Source organism: Pogoniulus pusillus, chromosome 13, assembly GCF_015220805.1.
Source record: "Pogoniulus pusillus isolate bPogPus1 chromosome 13, bPogPus1.pri, whole genome shotgun sequence".
NCBI lineage: Eukaryota > Metazoa > Chordata > Aves > Piciformes > Lybiidae > Pogoniulus > Pogoniulus pusillus.
Window position 1 is genome coordinate 28,004,976 of NC_087276.1, and position 18,455 is coordinate 28,023,430.

The 18,455-nt window shown below is 51.1% G+C and overlaps 1 protein-coding gene across 1 annotated transcript in view; it reads left to right on the plus strand.

Moving 5' to 3' along the window:
• The window catches only part of ADAP1 (ArfGAP with dual PH domains 1), a 93,952-nt gene that overhangs the window by 21,728 nt on the left and 53,769 nt on the right, over positions 1-18,455 (plus strand). Inside the window, exon 4 of the mRNA XM_064153729.1 lies at positions 14,857-14,939. Within this exon, the coding sequence (XP_064009799.1) occupies positions 14,857-14,939 (83 nt within the window). The remainder of the gene's footprint in view (positions 1-14,856; positions 14,940-18,455) is intronic.

An 18,455-nucleotide genomic window follows, 5' to 3' on the forward strand; every position in this document is an offset into this window, starting at 1 on the left:
AATATAGATAACAGAGCTGCTCTCTGGCTCTGGCTGCCTCCCTTCTCTCTCTAACCTGCTGTCTGTGTAACTAATCCTTCTGCTTCCTAATCTCCCTGGCCAGTTCTCCAAACTCAGCTTGAACGTAAGGCAAAGTCTGGGATAAGGTAGAGGGGTGGGAAGGAGGTGGAAGTGTGGTTGGGAGCCCCTGCTGGGGACTCTGGTTTCTGGGAGGGCTGCTGTGGTTCTGTATTACCTTTCTAGCTTGTGTATTTCTGCATATAGCTGTAAATATCTGCTTATACATTGTGCTAAGCTGTGACTATGAAGCTCCATTGTAATTTCCAGCTCAGCTGAGTCTAGTCTAGGTGATTTTCTTAAGTGGGGAAGGGAGGTAACACCCAAACCATCACAGGTTGCTTGAGGAATTGCAAATTTCAGAGCTAGGGGAAAGAAGTGCTGCAGCTCCAGCTTGTCCTTTGTTGGTTCTTTTTGCCTGTGATGTTGTGTTTGACTCCTTGGGAAATGCATGGTGCTTGCCTGCAGCATCTGGCTTCTGCAACCATGTTGTGGCTTCCTTGGCTCTGTCAGACACTTGGAGAAGGTTAGAGAAGTTGGAGGGGTGCTCTGGAATCGCCCAGGGAATACTTAGCAGCTGTGCACAGGCAAAAAAAAAACACCCAATCAAAGAAAAGAAACATCACCTTTGTGTGTTCTCTTCTCATCTTCTGTCTGCCAGAAACTTGGCCTGTGCATCAGGAGCAGTGAGCAGAGCAGCCAGCTTCTGTACCACTGGGCAGTCCCTGAGGCTGAAATGAGTCCCAGGCTCTGGGATGTTCCTGCATCACTGCTGTGTTGGCCCAAAAAACCTTGGGTGAGGAATTAAAACCACAAACCTCCTCTTTGGATGCTCACAAGTGGTCATGGCCCAGCTCTGTTCAAGGGCTGAGAGCTGCAACAGCTTTTTCTGGGGCAGACAACCTTGCAAGTATCGCTTGGTAGCATCACTTTTGAGTAAAGGCAAAGGAAAAAGGCTTTGCTCAGGCATATGCTTGGCTGAAAACTGGAGATGAGTTCTTCCTGGTCTTTGGCAGTGCTGGAAGTACATCCACGTCCCTGCCCAATACTTAACATCATGTTGTGTTGCCTTTTTTGCTTGCTCTAGAGACACAGGTTCTGTGGAGCCGCGTGTGAGCCGCAGTGCGCTGCTCTGCTCCTCTCTCCAGGCTTGGATAAGTGGGAGCTGCAATCTGCTCCTTATGCAGAACACTTCAGTACACTGCCTGCCAGCACATTTGAGAGCCTGGGAAGGAAAAATGGGGCAGAGTTAAATGGCATGAGCTGTACTGTGTGGTTGTCTAATCTAGAGTGAGATGAGACATCAGTCAGAGAGAGGATGCATCCCAGTAAGGCTCACATCTTGAGGAGTCATCTTGTCTAGTCATCTGAAGAAGAACAGTTATTAGCAGGACTGTCTCGTTGTATTATGGTGCAATTGAAATGTGCAGAGAGAAAATCACCTCATAAATCCCTGGATTGAGAGTTATTCTTTTCCCCCTGTCACTTAAAGTTTGGCTCATTTGGTAGAGGAGCTCCCAATGCCACCACCTCAGCCTGATTTTTTGAAGATCAGTCTGGTCCCTTCCCACACAGGGGACATAATAATGATGGTTGAGGATGCAAGCTTCTCACCTGGTGTCCTCTGGCACCAGCTTTTCTAGCACTTTAGAATCATAGAATCAGTCAGGGTTGGAAGGGACCACAAGGAGTAGCCAGTTCCAACCCCCCTGCCATGCCCAGGGACACCCTACCCTAGAGCAGGCTGCACACAGCCTCAGCCAGCCTGGCCTCAAACACCTCCAGCCATGGGGCCTCAACCACCTCCCTGGGCAACTCATTCCAGCCTCTCACCACTCTCCTGCTCAACAACTTCCTCCTCATGCCCAGCCTGAATCTCCCCACCCCCAGTTTTGCTCCATTCCCCCCAGTCCTGTCACTCCCTGACAGCCTCAAAAGTCCCTCCTCAGGCTTTTTGTAGCCCCCCTCAGATCCTGGAAGGCCACAAGAAGGCCACCTGGGATCCTCCTCTTCTGCAGACTGGACTTTATTCACACACATCTCTGATGATTAATGCCTTGCAGGATGAAGTGGAGTGTTATTTGTGCAGATCTTCAGATTTTTCATCCATGGCTTTTAGAAGTGCTTGATGTCCTGGGTCTAGAGCTCAAGGTGCTGCAATCTGGTCTCTTTGATTGGGTGCTCATCAATTCCCAAGTGATGGAGCATCCTTTGGTGGCTCAGATTGGGAACTTGGCCTCAGGAAGTCTGTGAGCATCACTGCTGTCAGCCAAGTGCCTGAGATATTCCCACTCACAGAATTAACCAGGTTGGAAAAGACCTCCTAGATCATCCAGTCCAACCTATCACCTAACCCTTCTAATTAACTAAACCATGGCACTAAGTGCCTCATCCAGCCTCCTTGAAACACCTCCAGGGATGGTGAATCCATCACCTCCCTGGGCAGCCCATTCCAGTGCCAATCACTTTCTGTGTGAAGACCTTTGTCCTAACACCCAGCCTAGACCTCCCTTGGCACAGCTTGAGACTGTGTCCCCTTGTTCTATTGCTGCTTGCCTGGGAGAAGAGCCCAACCCCACCTGGCTACAGCCTCCCTTCAGGTAATTGTACACAGCAATGAAGTCACTCACTCTATGAAGAACTTCTTCCTAACATTCAGCCTGAACCTGCCCTGCCACAGTTTCAGGCTGTGTCTTCTTGTTCTGCCACTGGTTGCATGGCAGAAGAGACCAACCCCTGCCTAGCTACAACCTCCTTTCAAGTAGTTGTATCAGGCTCCTTCGATTTCAGCCAGCCACAGGACCTTTCCTGCTTGCTGTTCATCTCTCTTTGTTGTTAGCTGCTTAAAGCTGCTTAATTCCTATCGATTCCTTTAATTTCCACAGGAAATTGCTACAAGGCTAAGACAGTACTGACACAGGCTGTTTCCAGCATGTTTTTAATCTGTGCTTAACCATTCTGAAGAAAACCCAGTGTTGTGGTGAACTGGAGCGTGCATGTAAAACAACCAAAGGAAAGGGAGCCAGTTAGCATTTTAATTGGGTGTGTTATGGGTTGGCATGCTCAGATTCAGCTCTAGCTTCTCCAGATCCACAAAGCAAGACTTTTGTGCCTTGATAACCAAAAAAACCCCAACCCAACTCGACCCTATCTTTTGCTCCTCTGCAGAAGCTTGCTGATGGAGAATGGGCTTGGGGGGGTGGGGGGTGGCTGGCACATCAGCCCCAAGGCTCTTCAAGCCATAGAATCATAGAATCAGCCAGGTTGGAAGAGACCTCCAAGATCACCCAGCCCAACCTAGCACCCAGCCCTAGCCAATCAACCAGACCATGGCACTAAGTGCCTCAGCCAGGCTTTGCTTCAACACCTCCAGGCACAGAGACTCCACCACCTCCCTGGGCAGCCCATTCCAATGCCAATCACTCTCTCTGTGAAGAACTCCCTCCTAACATCCAGCCTAGACCTCCCCTGGCACAACTTGACACTCTGTCCCCTTGTTCTGTTTCTGCTTACCTGGCAGAAGAGCCCAACCCCACCTGGCTACAGCCTCCCTTCAGGTAGTTGTAGACAGCAATGAGCTCTGCCCTGAGCCTTCTCTTCTGCAGGCTGCACACCCCCAGCTCCCTCAGCCTCTCCTCACAGGGCTCTGCGCTCCAGGACCCTCAGCAGCTTTGTTGCCCTTCTCTGGACACCTTCCAGCACCTCAACATCTCTCTTGAATTGAGGAGCCCAGAACTGGACACAGCACTCAAGGGGTGGCCTGAGCAGTGCTGAGCACAGGGGCAGAAGAACCTCCCTTGTCCTGCTGGCCACACTGCTCCTGAGCCAGCCCAGGATGCCATTGGCTCTGCTGCCCACCTGGGCACACTGCTGCCTCATCTTCAGCTCCTATCTACCAGTACCCCCAGGTCCCTTTGTTCTTGGCTGCTCTCAGCCGCTCTGTCCCCAGCCTGTAGTGCTGCTTGGGGTTGTCATGACCAAAGCTCCCCAGCTGCCTCTTGTCTCCACAAAGCCATTTAAAGGCAGGTCCAAGCAAGGACTTAGCAGATAAAAAAAGATGCAGAGCATGTAGCTAGACAGGCTTTTAGTCTACACTGCTGTGGCTCTCCTTGCAGTCTGAGCCAAAATTTGGACTTGGACTTAGAATTTCATTAAAAAAAAAAATAAATTGTTTGACAGAAAGTTGGCACAGCTGTGTCCAGAGATCTGCCTGTGGGGAGCAGATTGGTTTGAGCTGGAAAAACCTCTGACAAATTCCAGCAGCTACAAATGCGAGGGTTGGAAATGGTGTTCCTGGACGGCTCTCATTGCTTCTGTCTTTGCTGGACTTGATGGTGGCCCACGAAGATGCAGTCAGAGAGTAGTAGTGGATGGTGGTGCTTGGTGTCTGTCAAGCCACTGACGTAGGGAAAATGAGACCTCACAACAGACAGAGGGTTATCAGGAAAGAAGCTTAATCAGCGCTGGGTGGCACAGGGAGGTCCTCCTCCAGAGCCCCTGCACAGCTTGTTCAGGTGAAATGTTTGTACTACAGAATCATACACACCCAGTGCAGGGGCAGGGTTATCACAATTAGTTCTGGGAATAGGTGGAGTTATTCCAGTCTGTGCCTGGAACTCATTTCCATACTGTCCCACCTCTTTATGCATGCTCATTACCAGCTGGTGGTCACCTTTTGGGGTCTTTGGGAGGAAGGTCTGAGTCTTCCTCAGTCTGACCTCTCTACCTTTTGTCCACTTGGCATCAGTTGTGGGTCACATTCTTGGCTGGAGTCTCTGATGTTCTCATCTTTGAACACTTCTCCATGAGAGTGTTTCAAGATCCTCTCAAGCTTGAGTCACCTCCTTTGTGTTTATCTGACTGATGATGCTTTATACCATAGAATCATAGAATCAGTCAGGGTTGGAAGGGGCCACAAGGAGCAGCCAGTTCCAACCCCCCTGCCATGCCCAGGGACACCCTACCCTAGAGCAGGCTGCACACAGCCTCATCCAGCCTGGCCTTAAACACCTCCAGCCATGGGGCCTCAACCACCTCCCTGGGCAACCCATTCCAGCCTCTCACCACTCTCATGCTCAACAAATTCTTCCTCATGTCCATTCTGAATCTCCCCACCTCCAGCTTTGCTCCATTCCCCCCAGTCCTGTCACTTCCTGAGAGCCTACAAAGTCCCTCTCCAACTTTTTTTTTGTAGTCCCCTTCAGATCCTGGAAGGCCACCAGAAGGTCACCTGGGAGCCTCCTCTTCTGCAGCCTGCACAGCCCCAACTCTTTCACTCTGTCCTCATAGGAGAGGACATCAGTGCTCACACAGGCAATGACTTAACTAGCTTCCTACACTCTCTGTTCTCTGTCCCTTTTCCCATATCACCACTTTCACCTCTGACTGGGGCTTCTTGTCTGTTGTTCATCCTCAAAGAGCCGCAGCAGCTGTGCTGCATCTGCGGTGTTTGGACTGTAGTGAGCCCTAGGAAAGGCACCCAGCTGAGGGACTTGGTGCACGATGAATGAGAGGCTGGAGAGCAGCCAGGAAGAAAGGGACCTGGGGGTACTGTTGGATAGTAGTCTGAAGATGAGGCAGCAGTGTGCCCAGGTGGGCAGCAGAGCCAATGGCATCCTGGGCTGGCTCAGGAGCAGTGTGGGCAGCAGGACAAGGGAGGTTCTTCTGCCCCTGTGCTCAGCACTGCTCAGGCCACAGCTTGAGTGCTGTGTCCAGTTCTGGGCTCCTCCATTCAAGAGAGATGTTGAGGTGCTGGAAGGTGTCCAGAGAAGGGCAAGGAGGCTGGGGAGAGGTCTGGCAAACATGACCTATGAGGAGCAGCTGAGGGAGCTGGGGGTGTTTAGTCTGGAGAAGAAGAGGCTGAGAGGGGAACTTATTGCCCTCTACAACTACCTAAAAGGAGGTTGCAGTGAGGCTGGAGCTGGTCTCTTCTCCCCAGTTACTAATGACAGGACAAGAGGAAATGGCCTCAACTTGCACCAGGGGATTTTTAGGTTGGCTGTTGGGAGGAAGTTCTTTCCTGAGTGGCCAGGCACTGGAACAGGCTGTCCAGGGAGGTGGTGGAGTCACCATCCCTGGAGGTGTTTAAAAGCAGAGTGGATGTGGTGCTTGAGGCTATGGTCTAGTGATGAAGGCTGCTGGGATGGAGGTTGGACTGGATGATCCTGGTGGTCCTTTCCAACCATAGCAATTCATAGTGATGAGATGTTGTGCTGAGGGAGAGTCTCCTTCCCTGGAGCCTTTCAAGGCCTGTCTGGATGTGTTCCTCTGTGGTCTGTGTTAAATAGCAGGATGCTCTTTGCATCCCTTCCAACCCCTAACATCCTATGATGCTACGATTTGGTTTAGTCAAGGAGTTCTCAGTGTGAAACTAATGACTGGACTCAATGAGCTTGAAGGGCTTTGCCAACCCAAGAGATTCTGTGGTTCTGTGGCACCTTCCTCGCTGAGCCTGTTCTCAGGTGGGTGGCCAGGCAGGCAAACAAACACCTGAAAAGAGATTTGGAACTCCTGCTGCTGGTAGTGCTTTGTTGAACTCTGGACCTGCCACATCCCCAGTGCAGCCCAATCCTTTCTATTTTTAGTTCAGGACGTGCTGGAAATGTGATTTTGTTTTGTTTTCCTTAGGATTTTGGGAGGTTGGGATGTTTGGTTTTCATTGTTTGTTGGGTTTGGGGTTTGTGGGGTTTTTTTTGGTGGTTGTTTTGGTTTTTTTTTCTCTCCTGTATTTTTATCCTGATAATTACAAAGGCCTTTCTGTTCTAATTGCCAAACAATGACACATTCCCTCTAACCAGCAGCCTGGCAGACTTTAGGTGGGCTGCTAGAGCTTTTGGAGTTGATCCCAAAAGCTGCTCATCTCCACAGTTTAGGAATGGTGTACTCAAACTATTCCTGTTTGTGGAAAAAAATGTGTTTGTTCCATTATCCCATCACCAGGGATGCAATTAAATAGCACAAGGCTGCTGCTAAAGTCCTTTCTGTTCTCAGAACCCCTGTTGAAATCAAAGAGGGGGTTTGTGTTCAGCATGTGATGTCCACCCCTGGTTACTGACATGCCTATTCAAATACCTTTGGTAGCATCATAGAATCACAGAATCAACCAGGTCGGAAGAGACCTCCAAGATCAGCCAGCCCAACCTAGCACCCAGCCCTGTCCAGTCAACCAGACCATGGCACCAAGTGCCTCATCCAGGCTTTGCTTCAACACCTCCGGGGACAGCGACTCCACCACCTCCCTGGGCAGCCCATTCCAATGCCAATCACTCTCTCTGCCAACAGCTTCCTCCGAACATCCAGCCTAGACCTCCCCTGCCACAGCTTCAGACTCTGTCCCCTTTCTTCTGTTGCTGCTTGCCTGGCAGAAGAGACCAACCCCACCTGGCTACAGCCTCCCTTCAGGTAGTTGTAGACAGCAATGAGCTCTGCCCTGAGCCTCCTCTTCTGCAGGCTGCACACCCCCAGCTCCCTCAGCCTCTCCTCACAGGGCTCTGCTCCAGGCCCCTCACCAGCTTCATTGCCCTTTTCTGGACACCTTCCAGCACCTCAACATCTCTCTTGAATGGAGGAGCCCAGAACTGGACACAGCACTCAAGGTGTTGCCTGAGCAGTGCTGAGCACAGGGGCAGAAGAACCTCCCTTGTCCTGCTGCCCACACTGCTCCTGAGCCAGCCCAGGATGCCATTGTCTCTGCTGCCCACCTGGGCACACTGCTGCCTCTTCTTCAGCTCCTCTCTACCAGCACCCCCAGGTCCCTCTCTGCCTTGCTGCTCTCAGCCACTCTATCCCCAGCCTGTACCACTGCTTGGCGTTGTCATAGCTAAAGTGTAGAACCCTGCACTTAGTCTTGTCCAGTCTCATCCCATTGGCCTCTGCCCACCCATCCAGCCTGCCCAAGTCTCTCTCCAGGGCTCTCCTACCCTCCAGCAGATCTACACCTGCTAACTTGGTGTCATCTGCAAACTTACAGATGCTGGACTCAATCCCCTGCTCCAGATCATCAACAAAAATACTGAGCAGGATCAGGCCCAGTTTGATCCCTGGGGGATCAGCTGGAACACAGCAAGAGATGTTTTAAAAGGCCTCTCAAGGAACACTTACAGTGAGATGGAGATCAGGGCCTGCAGTGCACTGGCAATGATGGCAAAGAATGTACCTGCATTGGTCCCTAATGTACATTTGCTTTTAGATCCCAGAGATCCCAGGACAAATTCCTGCTCCTGTTTAAATTCCTCCAAGCTGTTCCAGTCTAACTGGAGTCCAACACCATCTTTTTATTGGCAGAATTGCCTCCAGTCCATGGGAGTGAAGCTGATCAAGTCCCCACTCAGCTTGCACTGAAGGGAGATGCTGGCCTTGTTGTCATCCCTGATGGATTTTCGTTTCAGTTTCACTTGGTGGAGTTGTTCTGCTTTCTATAAATACCTACTGGAGCAGAAGCTGCAGCTCTTGGCCTTGCAGTGAGTTGCCCTGACCACAGGCTCCTCTTGGTGCATCATGGTTTCTGGGAAATGATTGCTGAAAGAGTCTGGGTTTGTGCTGAAGGGGAAAGGGGAAGAATGGATGAGCTGCCAGAAAGTGCTTTCTGTGAACTGGGAAAGTAGGGTGGTTGGAGTCCTGTCTGCGGTGGGAACTGCCACCAGAGCCACTCCTGTTCTGCCCCAAGTGCTGGAGAGGTTATTGAGAGTGTTTTGTAGCATAGAATCATAGAAGGGTTTAGGCTGGAAGGGACCTCGAAGCTCATCCAGGTCCAACCCCCTGCCATAGGCAGCAACACCTCCCACTAGAACAGGTTGCTCAAGGCTTCATCCAACATGGCCTTGAACATCACCAGGGAGGTGGATCTTTGATCACATTGGGTGCTTCTGTGCTCCACCACCTCCCTGGGCAACCTGTGCCAGTGTCTCACCACCCTCACTGCAAAGAACCCTTTCCTAACATCTAGTCTGGATCTCCCCTCTGCCACTCTCAACCCATTCCTCCTCATCCTCTCATTACAAGACCTTGTCAGTAGTCCCTCCCCAGCCTTCCTGTAGCTCCCTTCAGATACTGGAAGGCCACTCCAAGGTCTCCTCAAAGCCTTCTCTTCTCCAGGCTGCAGAGTCCCAACTCTCTTAGCCTGTCCTCATAGCAGAGCTGCTGCAGCCCTCTCAGCATCTTGGTGGCCTCCTCTGGACTGGCTCCAACAGTTCCATGTCCTTCTTGTGCTGGGGGCTCCAGAGCTGCACACAGGACTCCAGGTGGGATCTGAAGAGAGCAGAGCCAAGGGGCAGAATCCCCTCCCTTGCCCTGCTGCCCACACTGCTCTTGCTGCAGCCCAGCACAGGGTTGTGTCTGGGCTGCACTCACACTGCAGGCTCCTGTTGAGCTTTGCATCACCCCAGACCCCCAGGGCTTGTTCCTCAGGGCTGCTCTCAGCCATTCTCCACCCATCCTGGAGCTGTGCTTGGAATTCCACTGACCCCAGGTGCAAGACCTTACACTTGGCCTTGTTCAATGTCACGAGGCTGGCGTGGACCCACCTCTGCATCCTGTCCGGGTCCCTCTGGATGGATCCCTGCCCTTTAGCAAGTTGCCTGAGCCACACAGCTTGGTGCCACCTGCAGACTTGCTGAGAGTGTGCTGATTGCTCTGTCCATGTCACTGACAAAGATGTTCGGCAGCACTGGTGCCAGCACTGCCCCCTGAGGGACGCCTCTTGTCACTGGTCTCCAGGTGGACATTGTGCCTTTGATCACCACTCTCTGCATGCCACCATCCAGCCAATTCCTTATCCAGCAGTGCTCCACTCATCAAGTCTCTTTTCCAGTTTGGTGACCATATGGGACAGAGTGAAATGCCTTGCTCAGGTCCAGGTAGATGATGCCAGTTGCCCTTCTCTTGTCCCCTGTTGCTGTGACTTCACCACAGAAAGCCTCTAAATTTGCCAGGCATGATTTGCCCTTGGTGAAGCTATTGCTGGGTACCACCAATCACCTCTGTTTTGTTTTCCATTCACCTTCTCAGCAATACCCCTTTGGATGAGGCACCTCATAGCTGCCCAGTTTGAGCTCTGCTGCACAAAAGCTGTGGAGTTATCAAACCACCTCTGCTGGCATGTCATGGGAAATAAGCCACTGCAGAGCAATGTTCCCCAAGCTGTGAGACCAGCAGAGTGTGGCTGTTGTATTTGCATTATACACTCAGAGTGTTTTCCCTTCTGCTGCACAGGGACCCTAATTGATGCTCTATTTAAAGATTCCTACTGGAAGGCTGACTTCCAGAAACTCAGAACAGCTGCAGCTCCTGCTGAATCCACTGAAGTCATCTGGAGCTGAGGGTGGTGTGAATTTGCTTCCTTCTAGTTAAATCCTTAATCATCTTGGTCAAAAGATCCAAGAGTGGCTGTGGTGATACCAAGCTGCAGGAGCCAGCCTGGAAACATTGCAAGAAGGGGAACAAATTTAAGTATTGTTGTTGGGAGTAATGATTAAATTTTGGTAGCTTTGTTGATGATGTAGCAGAGGTATAGAAACAGGTAATAAAGTGATAGTTTTGGGGCCATCAGCCTCTTGCTTTTGCAGGTTGCTGGTGTGTGTGTGTGTCAGATCCAGAAGGAGCATCCTGCACAACCTTACACACTGGTACAGAATGCATCTGAACCTGCTGAGCTGATGGGTTGTGCTCAAACCAGAACGTAGCACAGGATGACAGCAGAAGGGAGATGGGTGTTCATCTTCAGAGCTCACAGTCATACTTGCAGATGTGTGTGTGACAACTAAAGATCAGTCATGAAAACAGGAACAGAAGGGGGGAAAGCAGAGCTGGTGCATTATTTTTGTTAGAGCAGAAGCTCACAGTTGAGTTTTGGGTAGAGGGATGTGCTCTGCTGCTTGAGGGAGAAGGCTGATGCCCCAACCAAGTGGCTGAAACAATGGGTGGGATGAAACATGTGTAATGACTTCTTCCTTGAGTGCCAGGAAAGTGATTAGAGTTGCAGTTCTCATTGAATAGTGTCTTGCAGATATGTTGAATGCATTTGCTGTACTTGCAGATCAGTTTTCACAAGTAATGAGGTGCTGGAAGGTGCCCAGAGAAGGGCAATGAAGCTGGTGAGGGGCCTGGAGCAGATCCCTGTGAGGAGAAGCTGTGGGAGCTGGGGATGTGCAGCCTGCAGCAGAGGAGGCTCAGGGCAGAGCTCATTGCTGTCTGCAGCTACCTGAAGGGAGGCTGTAGCCAGGTGGGGTTGGGCTCTTCTGCCAGGCAATTAGCAACAGAACGAGGGGGCAGAGTGTCAAGTTGTGTCAGGGCAGGTCTAGGCTGGATGTTGTTAGGAAGTTGTTGTCAGAGAGAGTGATTGGCATTGGAATGGGCTGTCCAGGGAGGTGGTGGAGTTGCTGTGCCTGGAGGTGTTGAAGCAAAGCCTGGCTGAGGCACTTAGTGCCATGGTCTGTTTGACTGGCCAGGGCTGTGTGCTAGGTTGGGCTGGATGATCTTGGAGGTCTCTTCCAGCCTGCTTGATTCTATGGTATCTGCTGAAGAGAGAGCATTAAATCTGCATATTCAGCAATAAAGAAGAGATCATTAAGCACATCAAACAGCTTTCCTTGGCAGAGAAGTTGATGTGGTGTGGACGTGCGATGGGTTTTATAGAGGTGCCCAATGATGATGGATCTTTCACCGTCGTCAGTGTAGGCCACCTGAAGATGTCTGCTGTGATGCTGGCATGACACATGCCTTTATTTCTGCCTTTGCTTTCTGCCTGCTTGAGCTATTTAAGGTTCTAGGGCAATTAAGAACTAAGTGCAGTTAAAAATGGTTTGGAGCAATTTCTAGCATATCCTAGATCTAAAGGACTTCATTAGTGCCAGTGTTCCCCTGAAAGCAAAGAGAGGGGACAAAAGTATTTATAACCTTTGGGGTGGGAGGGGTATTTTTATCCTTTTTGAAAGCTAAAGTCTTGGTGTATAAAGCATTGGTATCATTCTCAACATGAAAGGCAGAGGGCTTTGCCACAGGCATCTTTCCTGGCTTAGACTTTGTAGTACAGGCTGTGAGTTTGGAATAGCTCTGCCACGTGAGTTCTCACTACCCTCTGGTGCTCAGGTCCTGTGCTCTACAGCCTTGGTATCCTTCCCCAGCCATGTTCTCCTGGTCTTTCTGAGGCTTTGCCACTTTTCACACCCCTTCCAGAAAGTTGTCTAGGGCCTGTGATACTACTGCCCCATGTCCCACTTTGAAGTATTCCCCTGCTTCCTAGTGAGCTGCACAACACCCTGCAGCAAGCTCCATGCTCATCGAGTCACAAGTGTCACCCATCCTTGGGCTAGGCTTCCACTTCCTACTGCAAGTATAAATTCCAGCCTGACACATAGAATCATAGAATCAGTCAGGGTTGGAAGGGACCACAAGGAGCAGCCAGTTCCAAACCCCCTGCCATGCCCAGGGACACCCTACCCTAGAGCAGGCTGCACACAGCCTCAGCCAGCCTGGCCTCAAACACCTCCAGCCATGGGGCCTCAACCACCTCCCTGGGCAACCCATTCCAGCCTCTCACCACTCTCATGCTCAACAACTTCCTCCTCACGTCCAGTCTGAAAGGTCATCTCAAACATCTCAAAGGTCCCTTCCAATCCAGACCATTCTGTGGTTCTATGAATTCTTTTGAGTGATCACAGGACCTTCCACAGGCTGGAAGGGACCTCTGGAGATCTTCAAGTCCAACCCTGCTTCCAGAGCAGGACTATAGAATCTAGTGTAGGTTGCAGTGATGTTCCACGTGTGACATGGGGGTGGTGAGATCCTGGAATGGGGTGGAAGCTCCACCCCTGGAGGTGTTTGAGGCCAGGCTGGCTGAGGCTGTGGCCAGCCTGATCTAGGGTAGGGTGTCCCTGCCCATGGCAGGAGGATTGGAACTAGATGATCCTTGTGGTCCCTTCCAACCCCTGACTGATTCCATGACAAGGAGACAATATCTCCACAGCTGGGGCTGCTGAAAGGCCATCACATCCTTGCAGGTACAAGGCACACTGAATCTGTGGGCTGTGGATGCTCCCTTCCTGGAGGTGTTCAAGACCAGTTTGGAGCGACCTGTTCTAGTGGGAGGTGTCCTTTTTGGGGTGAGAGACCCAAAACTAAACCCAGTATTCCAGGTGCAGCCTCACCAATGCCAAGCACAGGGATAAGATCCCTTCTTGTGATGCTTAGGGATATGGTCTTGTAACGACAGGACAAGGGGCAATGGGTTTAAACTGGCAGAGGGGAGATGCAAAGTAGATGGTAGGAAAGGGTGAGGGTGGTGAGACACTGGCACAGGCTGCCCAGGGAGGTGGTGGAGCACAGAAGCACCCAATGTGATCTTTGATCACATTGGGTGCTTCTGTGCTCCACCACCTCCCTGGAGGTGTTCAAAGCCAGGTTGGATAAGACCTTGAGTGGCCTGTTCTAGTGGGAGGTGTCCCTGCCTATGGCAAGAGGTTGGAACTGGATGATCTTTGAGGTCTGTTCCAACTTAAACCATTCTGTGATTCTAATTTCTGCTTTCACATGGGTAGCTTCAGGGCAAAGATCCTTCTTTTGCATGCAGTTGTGTTTGGGCTTGCTTTTTTTTTTCATTTACTGATCCCATTTTCTGCAGAATGAAGTCTGAGGAAGTCATGTTAAAAGTTGTTCATGTGGTGAGGGAGTTTGGTACAGGGTGGGTGGGAACAGGCTCTTCTGCTGCATCTGAGAGGCTGAGAGGGGATCTTAGCCACATCTTCTAACTCTGCCCTGGTGAGACCTCCTCTTGAATACTGTGTTCAGTTTTGGGCACCCCAGTTGCAGAAGGACAGGGATCTGCTGGAGAGGGTCCAGCGGAGGGCTAGGAGGATGATGAGGGGATTGGAGGGCATGGCTTGTGAGGAGAGGCTGAGGGACCTGGGGCTGTTTAGGCTGGAGAAAGGAATACTTAGAGAGGATTTAATAAATGTCTATAAGTATCTGAAGGCTGCCAGGAGCAGGGGGACAGGCTCTGCTCATCTGCTCCCTGGGATAGGACAAGGAGCAATGGGTGTAAGCTGCAGCACAGGAGGTTCCAGCTCAACACAAGGGGGAACTTCTTTCCTGTAAGGGTCCCAGAGCACTGGCACAGGCTGCCCAGAGAGGTTGTGGAGTCTCCTTCTGTGGAGCCTTTCCGGGCCTGTCTGGCTGTGTTCCTGTGTGCCCTGAGCTAGGTTGTATGGTCCTGCTCTGGCAGGGAGGTTGGACTGGATGATCTCTTTGGGTCCCTTCCAACCCCTAACATCCTGTGAGCCTATAAATATCTGAGAGGGGGGTGGGTGTCAAGATGAAGATGCCAGGCTCTTTTCACTGGTGCCCAGTGAGAGGACAAGGAACAAGAAGTACAAGCTAGAACACAGGAGAGGCTCCACCTCAGCACAAGGAGTCACTTTATGGTGAAGGTGAATGGAGCCCTGAAACAGGCTCTCCAGAGAGGTTGTGGAGTCTCCTTCTCTAGAGACTTTCCAAACCTGCCTAGGTGATCCTGCTTTGGCAAGGGGGACTGAACTGGCTAATCTTTCAAAGTCCTCTACTATCCTGGGATATTTTCTGTGACCTGTCAACTTCATTTAATAGGTTTCCAATAAAATCAGATGTGCAGGGGAACCACTTCTTGTCGTCCGACAGTAAACAGAGGATCCCTCCCACTCCACCCTGCACAACGCAGGGTTTCCTTTGCAGGGCTTTCAAATCACACTTGTATTTTGTTAGGACAAACGATTCAGGATTCTTTCTCATTGTATTTTGCACCTTTTCCTCTGTGTTTCTTTTCTTCTCCAGGCTGCTGCGGGAACAGTGGATCAGAGCCAAATACGAGCGAAAGGAATTCATTCACAGCGAGAAGCAGGAGCCTTATTCTGCAGGTAGTGAAAAACAGCTTCTGGCAGATAAGTTTTTTTTTTCCATGTCCAGTGCCTTCCATTTACTTTGGTCACTGTTTATGTGTTCTTTCTATTGATCCTGTCTAACTGTGTAGGAGGACAAAGAGCAAGCTTTCGGGAAAGATCCCTCCCGGTGTTCCCTGTATTTGGAGGGGCATATTGGGAATGTTAATAGCTGGTGGAAATAAATGGGTTATGAAGAGCCTTTCTGTTGGCTTCAGTGGGTTGTGCACCACCAACAAGTCAGGTGAAGTAGCAGTGAGTCCATTTCTGGTAGCAGGAGGCACGAAGCTGGATCGGGATGGAGATCATAGAATCATAGAATCAAGCAGGCTGGAAGAGACCTCCAAGATCATCCAGGCCAACCTAGCACCCAGCCCTAGCCAAGCAACCAGACCATGGCACTAAGTGCCTCATCCAGGCTTGGCTTCAACACCTCCAGGGACAGTGACTCCACCACCTCCCTGGGCAGCCCATTCCAATGCCAATCACTCTCTCTGCCAACAACTTCCTCCTAACATCCAGCCTAGACCTCCCCTGCCACAACTTGACACTGTGTCCCCTTCTTCTCTTGTTGATTGCCTGGCAGAAGAGCCCAACCCCACCTGGCTACAGCCTCCCTTTCAGGTAGCTGCAGACAGCAATGAGCTCTGCCCTGAGCCTCCTCTTCTCTAGGCTGCACACCCCCAGCTCCCTCAGCCTCTCCTCATAGGGTTTGTGTTCCAGGCCCCTCAGCAGCTTCATTGCCCTTCTCTGGACACCTTCCAGCACCTCAACATCTCTCTTGAACTGAGGAGCCCAGAACTGGACACAGCACTCAAGGTGTGGCCTGAGCAGTGCTGAGTACAGGGGTAGAATAACCTCCCTTGTCCTGCTGGCCCCACTGCTCCTGAGCCAGATGAAGGTGTTTGTCTCATCTTGTGCTTTGGAGAGATGAAGAAGGATTATTGACATGGTTTGTTCAATGCCAGGTCCACCACTGGTACTCAATCTCACTGTCTTTCCACAACACTTCAAGTGCTGTCAGTGGGACTTGACCACCTTTTAGGGGTAGGAAATTTCAAGGTCCTTTCTTCCAAGCCCTAACATTCTGCACAGACTGCCCAGGGGGAGTTGTGGAGACTCCTTCTCTGGAGATGCTCAGAACCCACCTGGATGTGTTCCTGTGTGATCTACTCCAGGTGATCCTGCTCTGGCAAGGGGTTTGGACTGCAGGGTCTCATGAGAGGAGACTGAGGGAGCTGGGGCTCTTTAGTTTGGAGAGAAGGAGGCTGAGAAGTGACCTTATCAGTGTTTATCAATATGTAAAAGGTGAGTGCCAGGAAGCTGGAGCCAGGCTCTGCTGGGTGATGCCTGATGCCAGGACATGGGGAAATGGGTGGAAACTGAGGCATAGGAAGTTCCATGGAAACATGAGGAAAAATGTTTTCACTGTGGAGGTGACAGAACACTGGAACAGGCTTCCCAGGGGAGTTGTGGAATCTCCCTCTGGAGATATTCAAGACCACCTGGATGCATTCCACTGTGATCTGGTGTAGGTGATCCTGCTCTGGTACAGGGATTGGACTGGATGAGTTTTTGGAGTCACTTCCAACCCCTAACATTCTAGCAAATGCAGGAGGTTTTGCAATTGCAAAGGCCCAGTGCATGTGGCAGAGCTCACTGCAGCATTCCCAGCATGAGGGGCAGAGTAATGATGGCCTTGCACAGGGCTGGCATAGGGTAGCAGTGGGTCAGATGCTGTCATAGAATCAGTCAGGGTTGGAAGGGACCACAGCCCACAGCCTCATCCAGCCTGGCCTCAAACACCTCCAGCCATGGGGCCTCAACCACCTCCCTGGGCAACCCATTCCAGCCTCTCACCACTCTCATGCTCAACATCTTCCTCCTCACAGCCAGCCTGAATCTCCTCCAGCTTTGCTCCATTCCCCCCAGTCCTGTCACTCCCTGAGAGCCTACAAAGTCCCTCCCCAGCTTTTTTGTAAGCCCCCTCCAGATCCTGGCAGGCCACAAGAAGGTCACCTGGGAGCCTCCTCTTCTCCAGCCTGCACAGCCCCAACTCTTTCAGTCTGTGCTCACAGCAGAGCTGCTGCAGACTCTGAGCATCCTCCTGGCACTGCTTTGGACACACTCCAGCATCTCCACATCCCTCTTGTCCCAGGGGCTCCAGAGCTGGATTCAGTACTCCAGGTGGGGTCTCAGCACAGCAGAGGAGGAGAATCACCTCCCTTGCCCTGCTGGCCACACTTCTGCTGCTGCAGCCCAGGCTCTGGTTGTGTTTCTGGGCTGCAAGTGCACACTGCTGGCTCCTGTAGAGCTTCTGGTCCAGCAGCACCCCCAAGTCCCTCTCCTCAGGTCTGCTCTCCAGCCACTCACTGCCCAGCCTGCATTTGTGCTTGGGACTTCCTCGACCCAGCTGCAGGACACTGCACTTAGTCTGGTTGAACCTCCTGAGGTTGGCTTGTGCCCATCTCTGCAGCCTGCCCAGGTCCCTCTGGATGGGTCCCTGCCCTCCAGCCTGGCTGCTGCACCACACAGCTTGGTGTGGTCAGCAAACCTGCTGAGGCTGCACTCAGTGCCTCTGTCTGTGGCAGTGACAAAGATGTTGGACAAGACTGGTCCCAGGACTGATCCCTGAGGGACTCCACTTTTCCCTGGCCTCCACTTTGCCATGGAGCCATTGACAGCCACTCTTTGGGTACAGCCACCAAGCCACTTCTTTATGGATAAAGTAACTCCACCCCTCAAACCCATGTGCCAGCAGCTAGGAGACCAGGATGTGGTGCAGGACAGCATCAAAGACCTTGCTCATGTCCTTGCAGAGGGGCAGGACCTGAGGAGGAGACGCAGGGCTTGACCACTTCCATGGTGTGACTGCACCAAAGTGCATGGAATTAGCTGGGTATTTCTTGGCTGTATGTAAGTGGCATTTAATTTATCCTGCCTATTAAGTAACTGACACCAACTATGTGCTTGGATGGCTCTGGGATAATTTTATTAGCAAAGACCATGTTACAGATGAAAGGTTAAAACATGATTTTCCTGCTCCTTTTCCAGACTAATAACAAGCAGGTAGCTCCAGCAGCTTGCTGTTATTAAAACCACAATTAAAACCTTATCTCCTATATCCTCAGCTTAGGTTCAGAGCATTTCTGCTCTGCTATTTTGGCTACATGAGGCATGCACATACTGTGTGTGGGGCATCCATATTCATATGTAGTACATTATGCACATTTTTATTTTAGGCTTTTCCAAGCAGTCTTCTGGAGTTGGATTTGTTCTGTTAACAATAAATAGCTTGGTTTCCTAGATAGTTTTGTAACAGATCTGCCAGTGCTCTTGTTAATGTTCACCCAGGAATTATGTTTTCAATTATACCACCCCAGCTTCTAGATGTAAAAGCTTGGGTTCAGCTGGGTGCTTCTGCCAAATGCATGGCTTTCAGCACAACCAGAATCATGGAATCAGTCAGGGTTGGAAGGGACCACAAGGAGCAGC